The sequence below is a fragment of the Dermacentor albipictus genome, chromosome 1 (assembly GCF_038994185.2).
Source record: "Dermacentor albipictus isolate Rhodes 1998 colony chromosome 1, USDA_Dalb.pri_finalv2, whole genome shotgun sequence".
In the NCBI taxonomy this organism is placed as follows: domain Eukaryota; kingdom Metazoa; phylum Arthropoda; class Arachnida; order Ixodida; family Ixodidae; genus Dermacentor; species Dermacentor albipictus.
Genome location: NC_091821.1, coordinates 254,455,907 through 254,472,687, shown reverse-complemented (window position 1 = coordinate 254,472,687; position 16,781 = coordinate 254,455,907). Strand labels below are relative to the sequence as shown.

General features: G+C 40.8%; 1 protein-coding gene across 4 annotated transcripts in view; it reads right to left on the bottom strand.

Annotated features, from left to right (window-relative positions):
- Nucleotides 1–16,781, bottom strand: part of Oga (O-GlcNAcase) — an 89,280-nt gene that overhangs the window by 25,892 nt on the left and 46,607 nt on the right. For 2 of the 4 annotated variants that reach the window (XM_065431243.1, XM_065431259.1), the window contains 3 exons: nt 13,722–13,826; nt 2,830–2,921; nt 293–310 (listed from right to left, as the gene is read on the bottom strand). In XM_065431243.1, the coding sequence (XP_065287315.1) occupies nt 293–310; nt 2,830–2,921; nt 13,722–13,826 (215 nt within the window). The remainder of the gene's footprint in view (nt 1–292; nt 311–2,829; nt 2,922–13,721; nt 13,827–16,781) is intronic. The other 2 variants (XM_065431251.1, XM_065431267.1) reach the window with 1 other exon arrangement.

Sequence of the window (16,781 nt, the reverse complement as noted above, 5' to 3'; positions counted from 1 at the left end):
ACTGGCTCAACATTATTCTCATAATAGCAAAGCAGCACAAATGATGCACACCTTGAAAGTAATGCCCTTTTCAGCTAATCTCAGCGACTACATACTGGCCAGACAAGTACACTGCATGCTTGGTTTCATGAACACTTCACGAGTTAGAAGTCATTTGGGTGTTCATATAACTTTCCGCTAAAAAAAAGCGATTCGTCAAAGCAAGAAAGTGAGCACTGGAACAGGTGCATCGACACACAAGAATGAGGGCATTATTAAGGATGACGAACCATGTTCTTTAATTCATACTTACAGAAATTCAAGTACGAGCCTGTTCAAGAGAATTGGAAGCCATTTATTAAGCATTACTGAAATTGCTTCCACAAATTCCCACAAAAATTAACATCAACCAATAGCTAGCATTTGAGAAACATTCATTCCAAGCAAGCGAAAAGCAGGGTGCACAAAAGCCACGCACTCCAACGTTAGCATTTTAATGACCGCAGATAGTGCCTTCTTGAAGAATTTGAGAATTTTCAGGCACAGGTAAAGCTATGTCATTGTTCTTTCCACCTCCCGTGTTTGTGGTTGTACTATCTGATAAGCTTAACTGACATACTCAGACTGTCTTACAAGCGGAAATTTTCTAGTCGACTTCCGTTAATTTGATCTTGACGGGACCGATGAAATTGGTCGAATTAAACATGAGGCAGAGGAAACGCCGTAACACACCACTGCTTCATTTGGCAGCATTTCCCAGATTGCAACACGCCCCCAAATCAAACGCGCACTTACATGTTATGGCTTCAAGGTAGAACATGTAGAAATGACATTAGAGCTCCCAAACAAAGTAGAACATAGTCCATTTCTACCAATAAAAATTTAACGAGGCCTGAGCAGATGGTGTCAAAATCCACGACGTCACAGCAAGCTGGTGCGAAAATATCAAGGCAGCATGGCCACCCATCTTCTCTTCTTGAGTCTCTTCTGGCTTACTAAGCATTTTCTTGCAGTAACAGTCGCTTTTTTTGCTATTGTGGAAAGGCAATTTACTAACACAGCTTAGCAGGATGCTTTAGCTCGGGCCCATTCATTGTGAACAATGCTCCCATCAGGGGAGCCGAAACATTCTTTCTTGTATTCTTTCAGTGGTCGGTGTCCTTTTTACCCTTCTTCCTGTATTTCCATATTACTAAATTTTTTGAGATTCATGTGTAACATATCAATTTTGTCCGCTTTAGATGCACTATCAGATCCAATACACAGAATTGTGATATCATTATTCCTTGCTGAGCTACCAGAGTTGTAAATTTAATAGTTTCGTTTTCTGAAAAGTTTTTATTTTACCAATTTTTAATAAAAAATTTATGACCTAAATTAAACATTCGAAACCAACAGTCACTAGATTTTAAGTTTTTCTTTTAAATGCAACAAACCTTGTCAAATTTGGTGCAGTGGTTGCCGAAAGAAACTAATTCTCCTTTTACATGTATTTAGATAGGAGCACCCGAGCTAAAGCTTCCTCTTAACCCTTTAAGGTTTTTGCCGTATATGTACGATGGCGGTTTTCTGTCCCACAAGGTCTTTGCCGTACAAGTAGAGTTTCGACCCGTTGTTTAAAATTTCGAGCCATAATGACGATGCGTGCCCACTGGTAGGTGCTGCAACCTCTTAGGACTTACAAGAAGCATTTGAAATTTGTGCTACCTTTTTGCAAAGATAAATAGAACTGATTTCTAGCTTCAGCGCATCCCACAGACTGCGGCAACACCCCTTTCGTGGTTTCGGTTCCGCTGCATGATCGCAACAGAAGCACGCTAAATGTGATTTTTCTCTTTGTCAGGTCTCTCGTGCAGGGGCAGCAGAAGTTGATTTCTATCTTGATTGGCGCTGCTCTTAGCTTGTTTATCACTGCTACTTGCGAGGTATTCTCGCTCTCAGTAGCAACACGGTTCCGGTTCCACCGCGTGATTGCTACGGAGGCGTGCGAAATGTGATTTTTCTTTGTCGGCACTCTCTTGCAGGGGCGGCGGAAGTTGATTTGTATCTTGATTAGCGCTGCTCTTAGCTTGTTTATCACCGCTGTTCACGAGGTATTCTCCCTCTCTGCAGCAACGCGCTTACGCGAGAGGGTGCCGAGACCTCTGCCCAAAGCAGCCGCACAAAGAGAAGATGTCATGTGCTTGCCAACACAACTATTCGCTTCAAGAGGAGAACAGACACGTGTTTTACGTGTGCAGACTGCGATAAGGCGCTGTGCGTAGACCCATGTTTCAAGGAGTACCACACTCTGAAATACTATTGAACATTTTGCAGTTCTGAGTGGTGCCAACACCAAAATACTGTTCCCAATTTTTTTTTTACTATTTATTCTTGACTGTATACATTTCGTACACTTAAGATCCCCAATAAAGTAATTTGACCACCTGGGAAAGTTTTTTTCAAAATAATTCGACCCTCGAAGGGTTAAGCCATTTTTCTCTTTAGTGGCCCTTTAACGTGCACCTAAATCTAAATACAACTAGTGTTTTTGCATTTTGCCACCATTGAAATGTGACCAGCACGGCTGGGATTGAACCAGCGATGTCAAACTCAGCATCAGAATGCCAGAACCACTGCGTTACCTTGGGGGGCTAACACATTTCAAATCTACAATGTGACAATGTCTTACCTAAACTTATGTCTATGACAGAAGTAAGCAACATAAATTTTTGTTAAAATATAGTATTCATAATAAATAATTTTAAAAATGAAAACAATAAAAAATAAATATGGAAAAGGCGGGGCGGGGGGAGGGGTGCGACATGACAAAGCAGCAACAACTTTTATTGCCAAGAAAATAGCACTTACTTATCACCAATGAGGTTAGGAAACTCTGGAAACACCTGTGTTCCATCCATACCATCGTCACAGGTCTTTCGACACACCTCATAAACAAGTGGCTGCAGGAAAAGCAGAAGAGAGTTACAAATGAATGAATGGCTCACATTCATTGCAGAAATAATGTATTTCAACAACTTGTTCAGTGTTGTCACATAAAGCTGACTTGAATGAATGAATTTTATTTTTCCACTCAGAAGAGAGATGTGGCTTCGAGAGGTCTCAGCATAGGTCTCAACATGGGAGATCAGGACCGCAGTGTCATGAAGTCATTTTGTGTATTATCCCTTGTTTATACTGCAGAGAGAGTCATAAATTACACAGAAAAAACACCTTTGCAATTCTTTTTTTCAGAGAAATGCTCCACCCTAAGGTAATTTCTAGGTTTGCTGAACATATTTTGAGCACTTTTCTAAAGAATGTGCAGTTTCTGGGCTTCACTGCACAACCTTATGGCTAAAAATACAAACCAGACTGATGCGCACAGCACTGAAATGCCGAATTTGCTGTGCCAAAAATAAGGGCGACAAGACGCGGTGGTGTAGTACATTAGTATCATTTGGGTTAGAGTTCCTGATTCCACCAAAATTCTTTATATAGAAGGCATTTCAGAAGATGCACTCAAAATTCCTTATAGCGCCCCACATAAGGCCACATAGGAAATTTTACTAGTACGCTGGAAGTTTTGTGCCCTTTCAAGAGTGGTCTACCACAGGAATCTTTTTAATTAGTTCATTACTAGCAGAGATAGAAATAAATATTTGAAGTGCCGTGAACCGATGATTTCAGGAGGCAAGCATCACCGCCAACATAGCACTTTCTCCACTTGCCCCATCTAACCTCTACGAGTGAAATTCCTTGCCTGCATTCTCCCAGATCAGAGCCGAAGGAGTGCATTACGAATACGTTACGGGCCCCACCTTTTATTATTATTTTTTTATTATTGAGAGTGCCGCTCTTAGGCCCCCGTTCCTGTGATGAGCGCCGGCGTCCCTTGTAACTGAGCGAATTAGCACAGTGAAGGATGAAAGAGCAAATGTGGAGCGCAGTGGGGGATGAAAGACAGTGATAGCAAAGAGAGCGCAAGGAGGAATGCTGAGGAGCGTGCAGTAGACATATGAAGCGAAAGTGGAGGAGGAGGGTATGGCAAGAGCATGAGCAGAAAAGCGTAGTGCCACACAAAACGGGCTGTACGACGACGATGGCTATGAGATGGCACCAGGGTTGTGCACGTCGTCTGTTCACCGATGATGCTGCTAATACCATAAATGAAAACGAAGTGCTGCATGAGCGGAGGTCTGTCTGTGGTGGCTGCTGCAAATCATGGCCATACGTCACCCACATGCTGCCTCTCGCGATCTCCTGATCAGCAAGGCTGTCGTGCCACACTTCACTCCGTTTCAATGTACTGCATGAGACAGATTAGGTATTCATGCCAGCCAATATATCGCGAAGCGAAAACACGTATGGAGCTAAACTCAAATTTCACATTAGGGAGCATCATAATTTTAGGTTAAGTTTTTTTTTCTCTCTCTTGCGATTTTGATGAGTGGCGCACTCTCTGTGAGGGTCTTGCAAGCAAGCTGTTGTGTTTATCTCGTTTCATGCATCATGCAGCGGACAATTTTGCGTGCTCTGCATGAGAACACCTGATTAAGGGTACAAGTCAGTGCCCCAATTATGAACACTCAGACAGGCGCGAGAGGATGAAAGTGTATGATCGCAGTGCTGGAACACGGTAGAAAACGATAGTTTCATTCTCTGCGCAAGTGACTGCACGACATGCGAACAAGCAGACGAAATGGAAGTACATCTCTCTTGCTATGGTGCGGAGTAAAACAAAAACATGCAGAAATCCAGTTTGTATGTTTTTATTTCTCTGTCTACTGAAGAAACAGATTAAAGAAATAACTGATGTTGCCTTGAATAATTCTTGGAAGTCACGCGTCATTATGAGTGACGTCACAGCACTACCATGTACATAGGCGCACTTGCACAATTGACGTCAACTTTCTGGCTGGTAGTACGGCACCCGCGAGGAGAAGGGCAAATAGCATTTAGTTTGAAATTTAAGCTCTTTCTGTGGCATGCAGGAATGTAATACTTAGCAGACAAGACCATTAGTGCACATTGTATGCGCTGCGCTTCTCAGCTGAAATTGGCCAGACCAGGGCCGTTATTTTGTAGCGATGCCTTGTGCCTTATTCTATGCTATTCTTATCATCCACCACACACGGCCGCCTGACACGGTTGATAATGTGGGCCGACCGTCGCTCTGACCACTGGCCAAGTGCGAAAAGTCCGAAAAAGCATAGAATCGGAAAAGGCATCGCTACAAAATACCAGCCCTGGTGCATGGCCCTTTAAGGATAGCAAGATGCATTATAAAAATGATTTCTTTGGCATTGGTTCATCAGAGGCATACATTCTAAAAGAACTCAAGCTAGTAATTAAACAAGCAATAATGCAAATTAGACTAATTAACTTTATAATCAAGCAAGGACATGGCCTGATAAGGCAGTGGCATTTGCTCTGCGGTGGTGGTGGCGAGCGGCATTGCAGAAATTGTAACCAAGTTCTTCGATACTTGCAGTTGCAGCTATCCTTCCCTGGAAATATCGCCCACGTGGCACCGGCGTTGACAGAGGAATCCTTCCACGATTACTTCCAGCAGTGACATCATCGAGCTACCTTAAAAGAACAAGGCTCCCCTGGCATCGGTGCATTTGCTCTGCCATGGTGGCAGCGAGCGGCATTGCAGAAAGTGTAACCAAGTTCTTCGACACTTGCAGGTTGGTGCTGGTGCAAACTGTACCTTTTAGTAGAAGTCTTGCTTGCTCCCTGCCACCACTATTGCTGCTGCTTCTAATGTTACTTTGATGCATTTTCTTTTTATTAGAAATGTCTCTGCCTGTACTTTGTCTAGCCTGCAATGACACCCTTCCAGAATCAGGCTTGTACCCTATGTGCACAGAATGCGGCTTTGGTTAACACCTCGGCGGATGCTCAGGCGTGACAAAGTCCGCGTTTAAGGCACAAGATGATGCGACGAAGAATAATTGGAAATGTCAGACGTGTGTTGTATTAGCAGCCCGAATGGCCGCTGACGTGCGAAAAGAGAAACTCGAACAAGCTTCAGGAGTTGAACGGATGCTGTCTGTAATTAACAAGCAGTTGATGCAACTACCTGCCATTATGAATAAAGTTGAAGAACTCATGCTGCTGAAGCACACAGTAGGTAAACTAGAGCAAACTGTGCAGCATTTCTCGGATGTGTACGATCAAGTGCTGGCTACAATGAAAACACATTCTTCAGAGATAGCTGCTTTGAAAAAGAAGGTCGAAGAGGCTGAGAATTCCTAAACTGCGACAGCAAATTAACCAACCTGAGCAGTATAGTAGGGCACCAAAATTTGGAAATTCTCGTGCTTCTAGGCGTTATAGATTACTTTCTTTTCTCATGGCGGGGACATGCGCATCAGCTTACTATGACAGTTCTTTATTTACTTCAGCCGTAAATGCTTCATTTTTTCTAAAATATAAGCTATCTATCTTTCATTTAAATGCTAGCAGCCTGAAAAATAAATATATGGAAACAAACTTATTTGGAATCTCTAGAACATAAATTCGAAGTTCTTGCTTTTACCGAGACATGGTTCAAAAGCGCCGATGATATTATTCATTTTCATGGTTATAAATCTGAAGGTGTTTATCGTAAACATTGCTGTGGTGAAGGTACTTCACTTTATTTGAAAAACTATCTGCCCTACGAGCTGCTGTCTGAATTCTCGTGCGTTACTGATTCCTATGAATGCGTTGCTGTAAAATGTTGTAAATATCTAATTGTACCAGTGTACCGTCCGTCTTCAGGTGATCTTGATGATTTCATTCATTACTAATATATTGGAATATGCCTCTGATCCGAGTCTCCCAGTTGTTTTGGTTGGCGATATGAACATTAACTTATTATTACCTACTGCTCACACTGAACAATTCATTGACGTACTACATTCTTATAATTGCACTAACACATTTTGTTCCCCAACCAGAATGACGCCAGATTCTGAATCATTAATAGATATATGCATAACGAACCACAATCCAAATGATTTTTTTTCGGGAATTCTCACCTCTGATTTAAGCGATCATTTGCCAGTATTTAGTTTTTTGCCATGACATGAAAACAAAAGAAGGCGTTTTCAATGTCAGCTTTAACGATGAGAATATGAGTGCTTTTCACTCAGTGATAGAGAATACAGACTGGTCTAAAGTGTATAGTGAAAATGATCCGAATATTTCATACGATACCTTTATTCAGATAATAAAGTCGTGTTATGATGCTGCTTTCCCATTACAATAAATAAGGACTTACAAGAAAGCTAGGAAGCCGTGGGTAACTCGAGAGATGCATAAAAGAATGCAGAAACGTGACAAATTATTTGATACATTATTTCGGTACGAGGATCTTGCTGTACTAAGTGAATACAAGAAAATAAGAAACAAGTTGACTTCAGACCTCAAAAAATCTAGAAAAAGGTATTATGAACATATGTTTTCCACGGTATCAAACAACCCAAAGAAATCATGGAATGCAGTTCGCAGGTTAAAAGGAACCCAGTATAACACAAATCCGAATACTCTAACGTTTGATGACACTGAATACTGTGAATCCTTGGCTAACAAATTCAATGATCATTTTTTACTTGCTGGTGGGTCATTCCACTCTAGTGGTTCATTACTGGCATCAGAAAAATTTCTAAACTACAAGACCCCCAATTCTATCTTCCTACCGCCTTGCACTGAAATGGAAGTGTTCTCTGTTTTTAAGGCTTTGAAAAAGAATACTGCAACAGGGACTGATGACATAAAAGCAGCACCAATCATATCTGTTGCCGATGTTGTCTTGGCTCCATTGTGCCATATCTGTAAGAGTGCTTTCGCGAATGGCATTTTCCCCGATTCTATGAAAATTGCCAAAGTGATTGTATTGCATAAGGGAGGCTCTGTCGCTAATTTAAATAATTACAGACTGATATCCATACCTATTTTCTCAAAAGTCCTGGAACGACTCGTAAAGTGGAGACTAACTAAATTTCTAGATAAAAACCATGCCCTTGTGGACTAACCATGAACACAGATCTACTGAAATGGCACTTGTTAAGATCAAATAAAAGCTCCTCATTAAAACTGAGAACAAACTATATACAGTTGGTCTTTTCCTGGATATTAGAAAAGCTTTCAACTCCATTGAACACACCATCCTATTTAATAAACTGTCATACTACGAAGTTCGCGGAGTGGCCCTAAAACTGATTTAAGATTATTTCACTACCAGACAGCAATACACGTGTTATCATGGGTTTTGTTCACAAAAGAAAAATTACACTTGGTGTCCCTGAAGGGTCAATTTTGGGTCCACTGTTCTTTATTCTATACGTATACGATATTGTAAACATACCGCTTACTCCAGATATAGTCTTGTATGCTGACGACACAAGTTTGTTTTTCGCAGGTGACAGTCTACGTGTGCTACAAATTACCGCTAATTGGTTAGATCAACTTTTAGTTTGGTTATCAGTGAACCAGCTATACTTAAACATCACTAAATCTAAATGTGTGGTTTTCAAGCCTAGAAATAGGCCTGATGACTGCGCTTTTTGTGTAAAGTTCAATAGTTGTGTAATCGAGCGGACTTCAGCTTTTAAATTCTTAGGTGTACTTTTTGATGAGAACCCGAGTTTTACACTACATGTGACGAAGATTCATTCTAGTATTTCTAGGTCAATAGGCATATCGTTTAAGATTAGACACCTTGTTCCTACTTGGTTGAAACGCCGTCTGTATTATGCTATATTTCAGCCTCATCTTAGTTATTGCCTGTTGGTATGGGGGACTACATTCCAATCAAACTTGGATCGACTGACAAGCAGTTCGCTGTGTTGAAAACCTTGGACCCCGCGATCACACGCACCTTTTTTCTTGAAACATGGATTTTTAAAAATTAATCAACCGTACGAACTTAAGCTCACTATATACATACGAGGCGAACTCGAGAAAAATTCACTGATTTTTTATGAAAGCTACCTCTCAAGTTACACCCAATACAATTTCAGGCATGACCATATTAGAGTTCCATTTTGCAGGACCAACTACAGTAGAAACAACTAGCATACTTAGTCCCATCCTTCGTAAATTCACATCCTAACGCGATCCCTATCACGCAAAACTTCAGATCATTAAAGAGCTTTAAAAGTACCATGAAAAAATATTTGCTTTCCCTTTCCGATTGACATGTGCTAATTGGTTTCTTGTGTTTTATGTATAATTATTTTAAATCGGTTTCATATTGTGCTTGTACATATATTTTTTGTATTCATATTACTCTGTTGGGCCTAAACTGTTTCTACTTAGAAAGTTGCACAAAGATTCTTGTATTTAATGCATGTATGTTTATAATGTATGCTATGTATGTGTAATCCACGCTACTGATATGTGTGTATTCTATATTTTATGATAAGCTATCTTACCGTTGAGCAATGTATGGGTGACAGGGCCTTAGGCAGACGATGTTCTGCCTTTAGCCTTGCCATCCAAGACCTTCACTGTGTCTAAATCAATGCTGAATAAATAAAAAAATTAAAAAAAAGGTGCTTGGCCGAAGGTGAGGCGGAATCATGACACTCGTGGCTGTCTGCTAACGGCATGACAGTTGCACTTTCAGTGCATTTAGTTTTGGTTTTCTGGATGATATTGTCCACAACTCATTAAACTGCAGAAAGTAAGAGCATCAACTTGTGCACGTGTGAAAGCATTATTGAACTACCCACATGACAGGCTTCAACCCTTGCACTAGATCAATCATCAGGCTCTATCAGATATAAAGCTAAGTGAGTATAATTCACATTATTGCTTATTTAATTACTAGCTCGAGCCATTTTCGAACGTACATCTCAGTGATAGAAACAATGCTAAGGAAATCACTTTCTTACTGCACCTTGGTATCTTTAAGGGTGGATGCAGGGCTGAAAGGTCAACTTTTGACTGAAATGCAGATAGTACAAAGCTTGGCAGGATACTTTGTCTTATCATTAGAATTCCAATACCCTAGCAATATAAAAATAAAATGTTATGCATGTCCCACTGGGCAAATGTGCGTCAGCTTAGGAAAATTGCCATTCTAAAAATTATAAAGATAGATAAAATTTTTCTCAATAAATATCTCCTGGATGCCCTTCATTACAAATAATGGCAGCCACCTGCAATTTTTTGTCTTTTTCTGCAGAAATCAGATCACTTAAAAACGAAGTTTGTTTTGTTACTGTGATCATAAATCTATACTTTCTTTTTATAGGAGCAATTTAAAAATTTGAAGTGTCTAAAGTCTTGTTCCATAAATTTCCAGAAAACAATCTTGCAAGCAGTTTTCATCATTGCAGTTTTGAAACAATATTTTTCCTAAAAGTGGGAATTGCCCAAAAAGTGCAAAGTGAGAAAAATAGATTCTAAGATATCAAAACATGCCGTTTTATTCTTCAAGCAACAGTGCTCAATCGAATGACCCTGTTGCATAGGTTAGGCCCTCTCTTTCAAGTTGACGCTGCTCAGCAGCAATCGCTTTTTTTTTTTTCAGCTTTCGCACTGTCCAGTGCAATCATCTTTCTTCGTGCTTGCCCCACGTTTTCTCATTTGGACACCGTATTCAAGATCCAGCTGCTCGAGCACGCTGTTGATGCCCCGCACTTCTTTGATGAGCTTGAGCACAGTCAAGTTGCATTTCCACCAAACCAAGCTTCAGTTGCAGTTTTGCTTGCCATTAGGCATTGCCATAGCCAAAAATGTGCCTTTCTTTTTTTTTTTTTTTCTCATTTTACAACACTCTCAAGAGAAGGTCCCCCGTCACTAGAAAGCATGAACAACATTCTAATGAGTGAACTCAGTCAGAGTTGGGCTTCCCTGCTGCTCTGCAGCCTCATCTTGACGACAGCATTACTAGGCGCTTTCAAAGGAAAATATGTGCCACCGCCCGGTAAAAAAAAAACACTTTTCTTCATTTCTATAGCACAGTAACTAAACTTGGTGAGATGCTTCTTTATTGATTAGGAATCCAAAACAAACCAAAGTAGAAAATGTGTTGTTCTGGTCAAAATCACGGTTTTAGCCTTGCATCTACTGTAAATTAAGGAATTTTGAATGCATTCTCTGAAACACCCTCTATATCGAACATGTTCATGGAAACGGGAGCTCTAAGTCAAACCACATTAGTGTGCTACACAACCTTGTCTTCTGGCCCTTATTTTGGGCACAGAGAATCTAGCTCCAGCATTTCAGTACCGTGTGTCAATCCAGTTTGTATTTCCAGCCATAATGACATGCAGAGAAGCCTACCTTCAAAAAAAAAAAAATTGTGATTGGGGTCTTGACTTCAAAAACTTTTTCTTCCTTAAACAAAAATCACTCTTTCAAGATTTTCTGTAGAAATATTTGATGTCCTTCTCTATGATAGCTGCTATGTGCCAGATCTTTAGAAGGACTGCTACGGTGTTTTATTTATGTGCATACATAAGCCAAAATACTGCATTTTCCAAGTTGAGTGCAGTTTTGCAGTGCTAATGCCCAACATGGAGGCACAAATCAAATTTTGCCAGATAATATGCTTTGTGGACATTCATACGGAGACATTTTTGGGCTTTAATATCCAACCACACTTTTTTGCATATAGCTTCCAGAAAATGCTACATTTTTATTTTTTTCAGGAGCAAACTACAGAAAGAAAAATAATAAAATAGTTGCCAAATTGTTTTCTAGTACAAGAACCACGTCTGCCAACTGTAATAATGTAAGTCTTGTGACAATGAGAACTTTAGCTTGTCCTGTATTCAGTAAACGCAGGCACTGGGTGGTCTACTTGGGGGGGGGGGGGGGGGTTGCGTAAACGTGAGCAGCGTGTACAGTGCAGCCATCTGGTAGCGCAGAGCTCAACCAGATAAAAACAGATAATATTGCAGTACCAAGCGTATTTCACTTTGCTGCTGTTTTTAATTTTCAGCCGCAACATGATTATGCCGCTGCCGATAATTTCAACCAGCAGCGAAGTAGAATGCACGTTGTTACTGCAATACTAGCTCTGCGTCTAATTGAGCTCTGTGCCACCACGTGGCTGCACCATGCAGAATGTTTACATTTGCACCCCTGCTCATCTGGTAAAATGCCCAGTCCGCTTGCGTTTACCTGAATACCAGACATGCTAAAGCTCTCTAATAGTAAACAGACTGGATTCATTGGAATTTTTTTTTTTCCTGCCTGCTTTGGCACCATTTGAGATAATTAAAATGACCCTCAAATGTAAAAACATTTTTATTTTTCACCTCTAGTATTTTGGGAAAGGCTTCTCCTGTCATATTCATTATTTTATATTTGTAAAAATAAAATCGGAGATTGCTGAGCGCAGCCATTGGGACAGTTTGCATGGAATGACCCCGAAGTGGAAGGTCTGAAATGGACTGGAATGTGAAATAGTCAGCAATATTTATCAAGTTTCAGCTTTGCTGCCTATAGCACCAGTGTGGTGAAAAGAAAACAGTTTAGTAAAAAATGGCTATAAAGTCCAACCACTTATAATGATGCCAGTTTTAACAATATACATTGGATATAAAAATGGGCTGTGGATGAAATGTAAGCTTTTGTATGTATTCTATGGTGAAATAAACCGCTTACTACAATGCTCCCATGCCGCGTTATTGGTCACAATAGCTCAATCTGACTGCTGGGTGTGTATGCTGAAAGGAAACAGAAAGCATAATCCTTGAGAAAGAAACAAGACGAAGAAATGTAAGCCACCACATCCACCTGTGTGCCACATCTTCGCCATGCCCGCCGCCTTTCTGTCCCCATGTTGCCCTACTAGACATTGGCAGCCTTGTACGTCTCTTTCCAGTCTCTTTTTTACCCCTCTGACGTCTACGCAGTCAACACATGTATCGCAGGAGAGAAAGCGAGATGGCAGCAGGGCGTGTGACGCTGGAATGCGATTTGACAAAGGCGTGTCGTGGTGGTGCGCAACATAAAAGCAGGTTTGGAGAAGCTGAGTACAACACAGGCAGATATGGCAGCTCGTGTTTTATTAATTTTTCCTTTCCCTCGATTTTGTGTTGCTTTTCATTTTGGCGCAGACATCCAGTAGCGAGACTTCATTGTTAAAGCCAGTAATGCTGCATAGGAACATTGTAGTAACCTGTTTATTTTACCATAGAACACACAAAAGTTTACAGTGCCAGGGCTGCTCACTGTTACATCCGAGTAGTATTAAAAATGGTAATGCTGTAAGGGGGTTCAACTGTACTTCTTTCTAATTAAAACATTTTTAAAACATTTGTATTATTATCCTTTTTGCTTTTTTTCATGCAACCCGGTAATAACAATTATTGGTTATAACAATGGGATTTCGTTGGCACTTGAATATTGTTATATATAAGTGGGTTCCGACTGTATTTTCTTGCCGATTCCTTCACTGATATACAAAATGGAACGCCCTAGAAAATAAGCTACATTACATTACACCATACCTTCTTGCTTTCACTGGTTCTGAGACAAGCTTACAAGCTTGAATTGAATTCTAGGGTTCTATGTGCCAAAACCATAATTTTATTATGAGGGACATCTTGGTGGGGAACTCCAGATTAATTTTGACCACTGGGCGATCTTTAACGTGCCTCCAATGCACGGGACACGGACATTATGCATTTATCCCCCATAAAAATACAGCCACCGCACAGGATTTGATCCCATGGCCTCATGCTTAGCAGCGCAACACCAGAGCCACTGAGCATCCGTGGCGGGTAAAGCTTACAAGCTGAAAGACTCACTTCATCACTGGGGAGGTATGGCCGAATGGTGTACGTTTTGTCGCTGGGTGACTCTGGAGGCTTGTAGAGGAACAGATCACTCACACTCTCCAACGGGAGCAGCCGCTGCAGATGGAGCATAGATGACACTAACTGTGCCATTCAGCTTTGCATGCGAAAATGGACTAAAATAGATTTCTAGAGTGCAAGCACTGGAATTCTCTGCAGTACTAAATTAAAAATTAAATCCTGGGGTTTTACGTGCCAAAAACACTATCTGATTACGAGGCACACTGGAGTGGGGGTATCCAGATTAATGTTGACCACCTGGGGATCTTTATCGTGCACCGAATGAATGCATGGCGCACAGGTGCTTTTGGATTTTGCCCCCTCAAAATGCAGCTGTTGTAGCGGGGATTCGATCCAGCAAGCTCATGCTTAGCAGCCCAATGCCACAGCCACTAAGCAACCATGGTGGATCTCTGAGCCGCATGAACTGTACGTAAACCCTAATGAATAAAACAGAGCTCTTCAGTGCTTAACAGGGCCATGACACCAAATTTCCAAGCTTGAATTATGCCTTGCATGTTAAATCATATGCGTCCCACGCAGGCTAGCAAAATTTGAAGCCAATTTGGTGCGATAAAAATTGTATTTTTTTGTTGTAATATTGAGGTTAAACCATACAGCAGTCTGACAACACTAATAGGTGATGAAATTGAAGAGCACTCCAAGCTCCAGCTTCCTCGAAGCAATAGAAGCCAATCTCAAAGCCCATGCTTTTGTGTATTGCAAGCACCAGAAGTGCAGATTTTCGGGCTAGTTGGTTCGTTGCATCAACTGAAGTCATAGCGCTGGACTGACACTGACAAAAAAGATGACAGGACGTGCGTGTATAGTGTATGTCCTGTCGCCTTTCTTGTCCATGTCAATCCAGCGCTATGACTTCAATTGATACAGCAATTTCTCAGGCTTAGAACTCTTATAATGTGACAGCAGCAGGCTTGCACCATGAAAACCACCATCATTTCAAGAACGACTTGTCTGCAATGCACACGTCTTCCTCGACTACTACAGTTATGCCTGCTGTGGCCTCTGAAATATATGCAAAAATGTCATGGGCACACAAAACCTCACACAAATTAATTTAATTTAATTATGGGGTTTTACGTGCCAAAACCACTTTCTGATTATGAGGCACGCCGTAGTGGGGGACTCCGGAAATTTCGACCACCTGGGGTTCTTTAACGTGCACCTAAATCTAAGTACACGGGTGTTTTCGCATCCTCACACAAATTGCCAAGCCACTAAAGATGAGCTATGATTTAGCACATCCAGGTCCCAAGTGCACACACCCACAGGGACTCGAGTTCGAATCTTACTGGTGGTGACGGCAGGCAAAGGTTTCTTTTCCTTTGTTCTATAGTGAGCATAAAGCTCAGGAGGACAAAGTGGCCTGACAACGATGACACGATAATGATGACAGCTGTTGTAGTCAGTGTAATGGTAAGGATGGATGAACAGAGGCGAGGACACAGCAAACTCCACCTTGAGCTTTGAACTGCTGTCGCAGTAATAACAACCATGGTGTGGTCAGCAACTCCATCGCATGTCAATGGTCATGGAAGAGGTATAGAAGGTACGAATGGTGAGCACTTTGTTGTAACCATTTCAATGTTTGGATTCCAAATGAATGTGTTGCATTATAAAGTAAATGCAACAAGTTGAACCTCAATTAAATGGACAATCAAACAAAAATATCACTTTAACAAACTTTGCTTTTCTAGAGCACTTCCAAAGAAGACAATGCACTGTTCCTCTTGAAGCAGCACTTTCAGTTCAATAATGTCGTACATTGCACAGGTGTTTCAGTACATTCTATAAGAGTGACCCATGTTTGTCGCATTAAACCTTTAACTCCTAAGTTGTTTATTATATTTTATTCCAGCAAACAATTGCATTATATATGGATATTCGAAAAATATATTAGATGTGCAGTTTATCTCTTATATTCACCAGAAATACCAATGAGAAACATCTGCTTTAAAGAAAGAGACTGCCTTAGCTAATGTGTGAAGTTCGAGTGCAATTACCTGAACACATAACAACGAAATAAATCGACAATATTGAACAATATCCTCAAGTGCCGAAAGTCAAATGCACAACGGGAACTGGTTTGACAAACGCCGGTATTCTCTGCAAACTAAGCAGCAGCAGCTGTGGCCTGGATGAGTACAGCTTGTCTTTGGGACTATCGATATGAACAGCTAAGGTGAGCACAGCTTGGGCTTGGTAGTTGTTAACAAGATAGATAAGCAGCAAAGTTACCAAGGCACTGCGCCAGACTCACAACAAACCCGAGGGTAGCATGCACATTCAGTGGTATGTGCACACAGTACACAGTAGCTAGTTTCAGCCTATAGTGAAGGAATGCTAGTACCCAAAAGAAAAAATTCACAAAATAAAAACTTGCATTTCAGATTAATAGCTTCTATGAAATAGAATTTCACAAACACGTAAAACAACAAAAGAGGGTCAAATTACATTCAAGACACTGAGTAAAATTAGTAAAACACAGTAGGTAGAACTACACACAATGGAAGTAGGAAATGTGCAAGTGCCATACACTTCCTAAAAGCTAAAAAAGTTGACTAGCATAAGTACTTAGGCTTAAAATGGCTTACTGCACCTTAAAACACACTTGCACATTGTTGAAGGCTCTGAGGTAGTTACAGTGCACAGAAGAATACTTAAAGGGGCCCTAAATGAATATAGATCAATAGATTACTTGTCCAGAAGTCTATCATCCTTTCCTGTGTGATGTATGACTGTTGCGCCAAAAATTGTTGCCGAAGTTCCTGCCGCTGCTCCTTGATTTGACGCAAACATGCCAAAATGTACAAGCTCACGTAAACCCCACGTGACTTCCCTCTCAACTACTTTAATCAGTCAGTGCTGATGTCACATGAGAGGTACCATAGCCCAAAACAGATAGTGCCACTGATTTTCCATTTTTGTCATTTTCTCGCATACAGAAGCTATGTTCTCGCTATGAATGATTAATTCATTATTACATGAACC